Source organism: Symsagittifera roscoffensis, chromosome 5 (genome assembly GCF_963678635.1).
Source record: "Symsagittifera roscoffensis chromosome 5, txSymRosc1.1, whole genome shotgun sequence".
Lineage (NCBI taxonomy): Eukaryota > Metazoa > Xenacoelomorpha > Acoela > Convolutidae > Symsagittifera > Symsagittifera roscoffensis.
This window is the reverse complement of record NC_087066.1, coordinates 45,280,798-45,286,608: the sequence shown is the minus strand read 5'-3', so window position 1 is coordinate 45,286,608 and position 5,811 is coordinate 45,280,798. Positions and strand designations below refer to the sequence as shown.

Genomic DNA, 5,811 nt, shown 5'->3' with positions numbered 1-5,811 from the left:
AGTCACTTTGTTGAAGTCAAATTTATTACTCATTAGTTCGGAACAAATCATGCTATTAATAAAAGATTTTACCGCATTTTTCTTTAATTCATGTGAGACAATTCATGTCATGAATATCCTCGGGGGAGGGAGATCTTATTTGGAACCGAAGGGGAAGGAGTTGAGCCAAGTTTTTTGTTGTTGTTGTTGTTGTAAAACAATTAAAGTGGTCTTAAATCTTCTTTTTTTGGGGTTACGAGGGCAAGTTTCACCGCTGGTCTCGTTAAAGTACCTAGGGCTGTTTTCAGTTTACACGAGCGCGCGATGCCATCCGAGCCGGTAAAAACTTCTAACACTCGACCCAGTGGCCAGATGCCTCGTGGTGTAAAGTCCTCAAGTATCCACACGAGGTCATCTTTTTCGAGTGGTTCCTCGGGTTGCGTCCATTTAGTCCTTCTGATGAGAGTCGGAGCGTACTCTTTAAGTAGACGCCTCCAGAAGCTGTCAAGTCTATCTTTTGCTCGCTTCCAGGACTTGTTGGACAGTTTATTGGTAGATGCTTCGTAGAAGGCTGCTGCTGGAGCGTAGACGAATGGACGACCCATTAAGAAGTGGTTGGGTGTCAGTGGAAGGTCGTCGTCAAGGTCGCTACTGACATGAGTTAGCGGACGTGAGTTGAGGATTGCCTCGGTCTCGGCTACGATAGTAGCAAATAGATCTCTTGATAGTCGATCAGAACCGAGATTTAGTAAGAATGCTCGTTTTATCAATGAGACGAGTCGCTCCCACACGCCGCCAAAATGGGGGGCAGCCGGAGGATTTAAGCGCCATTCAACATTGTGGATTTGTAGCGTTTCAGTTAGGGTGGTTTCGTTGAAGTTGATTGGTTCTGAGCGTAGTTGTTTACGCGCGCCGACGAAGTAAGTAGCGTTGTCAGAGATTAAAAGCTTAGGTGTGCCTCTCCTAGCAATGAAACGTCTAATTGCCGTTATACAGTTGTTCGTAGTAAGGTTGTCTGTCGATTCCAGGTGAACCGCGCGAGTAGAGAGGCATGTGAAGAGGCAAATATAGCTTTTTTCAGTTGTATCCTTTGTTGCTATGTAGAATGGCCCGATATAGTCAATTCCTGTGTTTTTGAACGGAAATGGGTCGTCAGACGGATCGTCGAAACGAGTTGGCGGCAAGTCGGCCATGAATGGATGTAGCCTTTTGCCTTGGAATCTTCTGCAGAGAAAGCAGTTATGTCTTATCTGTCTGAGTGTTTTTCGGAGCCCAATGATGACAAAACTTTGTTGCAGGTAGTTGCGAATGTACTCAGTGCCGTGGTGCATGCAGCGGCGATGAGCGCTCTCGATCATCATGCGCACAATTGGGTCCTTTGCGTTAAGAATTATTGGATACTTTGTTGCGTCCGGTAAAGGTGAGTTTTGTAGTCGTCCTCGCGCGCGAATAACACCGTTGTCGAGAAAAGGTGACAGCTGTTGCAGTTTGTCTTTGTTTTCAACTTGTTGCTTGGTTCGTAGTTGATTGTAGGTGTCACCAAAGGTTTCTTGCTGGGACTGTTGATAAAGGAGAAGCTTAGCTTTTTCTAGGTCTTTCATAGTGGTAGCACGTTTACCGTTTCCCTTAAGTGTATCGACAAAAACTATAACCCGAGCTGTGACCCGAACTAATCGAAACCAATCTGAAAACCTGGAAGAATCGATTAAGGGTGTAGTTGAGGGGCTAACCGTTGTAGCATTACTTTGTTCCATTATTTCGTTGGTCCCTCAAATAGGCTCATTGTTGAGTAGAAATTGTGGTGCATCCAACCAGAGCTTTGCTACGTCTTTAAGTTCAATTCCCCGTGTAGCACTGTCTGCTGGGTTGAGTCTACCAGGGATGTGTTTCCATTGTTCAACTTTGCATAAAGTAAGTATTTCACCAACTCTGTTTGCGCAGTAAGTTTTCAGTTTACCAGGTGAAGCGATCCAGGACAAAACAGTAGTGCTATCCGTCCAAAAGTGAGTGGAGTGGGGCTTTAACCGCATTTCATCAGTAGCGAACTTGCATAGCCGAGCACCCAGAAGGGCGGCTTGTAATTCCAGTTTAGGAATGCTCTCTTGGTTCAGTGGTGCTACCTTTGTTCTGCCAATCAAGAAAGTAGCGTGTATGCCAGAGCTACAAGCAGTTCGGAAGTAGATGCACGTAGCCATTGCGTCTTGCGACGCGTCGCAGAAAACATGAAGCTGTATATCAATAGGTGACAGCTGTGGACCAAGTAAGCGCGGCAGTCTAACAGGGGGTACTTGTTTGCATTGGTCAACCCATTTGTCAATTATCGGAACAAAGTCACTGGGCACGATTTCGTCCCAAGAGATACCAGACTTCCACAAGTTTTGCAGAAGAATTTTGAGTTTTATGACAAACGGCGCTAGGATGCCTAAGGGGTCGAAAACCCTTGCTACTGTAGAAAGAACTGTTCGGAGTGTAGATGATGTAGTATTATTTAGCTTGGTTGTTGGTTGCACGATTAACGTATCGTCAGTTGTGTCCCATTTGACACCCAGAACACGATGCACTGTAGCATTAGTAGAAACTTCGCCTCCATCAATGGAGTAGATCGCGTCATTAGTGTTAGATACGAACTTATTTAGGTTGAATCCCCCCTGTCTTAGGGAGGATTTTAGTTGCGTAGTAGAGTCTCTAGCCTCGTGTGTCGTGTTGAACGAGTGAACAAAGTCGTCCATGTAAAAACTTTTGTGAAGCAGTTGAGCAATAATGGGTTTGGTTACGCAGTAATCGGCAGCTGTTTGATGAAGCGCAAAGATGGCAATGGATGGTGAGCATTTTGCACCAAAGATAAGTCGCGTGTATTGGTATTGTTTGATACCATTTTTAGTAGGCCAAAGGAAGCGAAGCGCATTTTGATCATCTTTAATACCTATCTGCATAAACATACCTTCAATATCCGCCGATACAGCCACAGATTTTTCCCGGAATCGTAGTAGAAGTCCAAACATGTTGTTCAGGAGGTCAGGTCCAGTTTCGAGGCAAGAGTTCAGCGAGACGCCCTTGTAGGTTGAGGCAGCGTTGGCCACTCTGCGTACCTTTCCGGTCTTGTTTGGATTAGTTACAGGGTGATGTGGGAGGTACCAAAGTAATTCAGGTTGTGGGTGTTGGAAAGTAACGGGCTTGACGTAGTTATTTTCCAGGTCGGTACTAAGCGATTTCTCATAGAGTTGCATGGTTTCAGGGTCTTTTCTGAGCCGTTTTTGTAGCGATAGCAGTTGAGCTTTAGCTACCGGATAATTGTTTGGCAATTTTATTTCGTTTTTCCAGAGTAGATTTATTTTGTAGCGATCTCCATCGTGCTCAATACTTTTTTCCATAAATCTTAGTTGTCGTTTGCTTTTATCAGAGTATGTAGCTTTGTTATCTTCCTGGATGCCTGATCCTTCTACTTTCCAGAAATTTTCCACTAATTCAGTGAGATTAGCGTCTTCTTGATCATTTAAGTCAATGAAGTTAGTTGAGTGTGAATTTGATCGGGAACTATTAGATTTCTGGTTGAGTGGGCCAGTGATCGTCCATCCTAGTAGGTTTTTTACAGCGTAGGGGGTGCCTGTAGGACCTTTTCTGATATCGCGCTCCGCAATATTCCAGAAAGCATCTACGCCAAGCAAAATTTGAGCTGTGTTGTCGCCTAGTTCAGGAAAGTTGACATGTCGAAGGTGATTGTAGAGTGAGCACGTTTTGTTAAGGTTGTTTGCGTCGATAGCGTGAAAACTCAGAGCTTCAACTGAATAGACTGATTGTAGGGTGAAAGTAGGTGTTGTAGGGTTATGTGGTCCGATACTAAGCCAGACCAGCGAGGAAGACACTTTGTCCTTACTGAAAGCACCTCGTACGCTAAGCTGCAGTTGTTGGCTTGGTTTGCACTGAAGTGTTTCAGCTGTTTTGCTGAGGATATATGAGCAGCTGCTGCAGTTGTCGAGTATGGCGTAGCAATCTAGTTTGATGCCATTGTTAAACAGTGTTACCGGCATAAATTGTAACTGATTTCTGATGTTGTTCATATTTTGGATTGGATCCTGAGCTTGTTCCGAGGGCTTGGTTACTGTAGTGCCAAGCTGCATGTTATTTGATTTTTGGTTGTGCGTTTGAAACGGTTTTTTGTCGATGTGTAGAGTTGAATGGTGTTTCCCTCCGCAGTTGTTGATGAAACATCGCTTAGACGATGTGCATTCACTAAATCTGTGTTGGCCTAAGCAGTTGAAGCACAGCTTATGTTGCTTCACCAGCTCTGCCCGTTGATCTACGGGAAGTTTCAAAAAGTCCGGACATTTTCCAACGTAGTGAACTTGGTTATCTATTGGACATGTTAAAGTTGTTGGTCTTGCTGATATGATTGAAGATTTGTCGTAGTTTTGCCTGGACATAGAAGTAAATTGGTTGGGTCGGCTGTCGGGTTGTTGTTGCTTCATAGGTTGGCGATTTCGTCCCGCTTGGTTTGGAGTCGACGGGCCTATGTCCAGGTTCTCGCATGCTCGCGAGTAGTTATTGAGGTACTGCGTCAAGTCTTTGAGTGTAGCATAATCGAGATCGTGCAGCACGCAGTGTTCTTCCCACTTCATTAGTAGAGTTACTGGGAGTTTTGATCGAGCAAGTCGAGTCAGGTTACTAGAATTTAGATCAGCGGTGTAGCCGTTGAGTTCGAAGTTGTGGATTAGTTTCCGTAGGAAAGCAGCGTATCTTATGAAGCCCTGTGGTTCGCTTAGTATCAATTTGTCAAACTTTTCAAGTTCCCTGATGAACGCTGACACCACATATTTTGGGTTACCGTATCTACGCACTAATTCAAGTATTGCCTGTTCATACTGAGAAGAATTGGTTCCGTAGCTCTCTATTAAAGATTTAGCATTATCAGTGCATAATGACTGCAAGTAAGTTATTTTTTCAACCGGGCTTAGGCGTGGGTTGTTGCCAATCGCAGTCTGGAAGAGTTCGAACCAGTTGTTCCACTCCAGTGGGTTGCCGTCAAACTTTTGTAGTTTTATATCTGGCAATTTGAATCCTTTCAAACTGTAGTTGATGGCAGTGGTCGGATGACTGGTAGTGTGGTTGGTGATTTGTCTTTGTTAATTATCGAAAAGGCTGTTGCGTTGTTGTTCGTGTGATTGTAGGATAGTCCTATGATGGTCGTTGAAGTGGTTGGTAACGAACTGTTCAGATGTAGTAGCAGGACTATTTGCAATTGAAGTTGTTAGCAGACCATATCGATTATTGCCAGTTGACATCTGGGCTTCAAGTCTTGAGTTGTCGTTCCAAATGTGATTTTCATTGGAAACTGGTGGAGGCGAGAAGTTGTATCGTAGTGGAGCTCGAAAGTTGAAAGTACACGGGTTTGCAGACGGTGAGACTGATCTGAAATCAGTTGTAGAAGTAGTGATGACACCGTTGACTGTCTGATCCATAGCTCTGTTGGTTCCCGGTAGAGGTGCGAAACTGTAGCGTTGGGGAGCGTCTAAGTCGAATGTACTCCAGCCGTAGGTGGATGTGTAAGTTGAGAAGTCGGCAGCCGTAGTACTGATGAAGTTGTTGGCCAAGTTTTCAGTAGTATTTGAGCTTCTTACTGGTACACTGGCTGTTGCAGATGTGCCTTGCACTCTAAGTGGGCTGTTAGACCTTGTGGAAACTGAACCATCGTTTGTTAAGACCTTTTCGTATTTTCTAACATTGATTAGTAGGTCGCACTTTCGTTTTCGTAGCGTTGAAGCAGTGTTGAGGCAGTCTTGTGCTTCCTGAGTAGAAAACGCGGCTAAGTCGTCTGCGAGCGTATCAAGCAGATCA

General features: G+C 44.5%; 1 protein-coding gene across 1 annotated transcript; it reads right to left on the bottom strand.

Annotated features, from left to right (window-relative positions):
* Positions 1-200: 200 nt before the first annotated feature.
* Positions 201-4,595, bottom strand: LOC134846749 (uncharacterized). Its single transcript, XM_063864139.1, has 2 exons — positions 1,937-4,595; positions 201-676 (listed from the first exon to the last, which is right to left on the bottom strand). The coding sequence occupies exons 1-2, from the start codon at positions 4,593-4,595 to the stop codon at positions 201-203; spliced, it is 3,135 nt and encodes a 1,044-aa protein (XP_063720209.1).
* Positions 4,596-5,811: the final 1,216 nt, after the last annotated feature.

What these genes read in the sequence shown, in the direction of transcription:
- LOC134846749 (XM_063864139.1), bottom strand. Translation starts at nt 4,595, where the DNA reads ATGAAGTGGGAAGAACACTGCGTGCTGCACGATCTCGATTATGCTACA. An exon ending in GTCCTGGATCGCTTCACCTG is followed by an intron (nt 677 to 1,936) that starts GTAAACTGAAAA and finishes CTACTATCGTAG; the next exon opens with CCGAGACCGAGGCAATCCTC.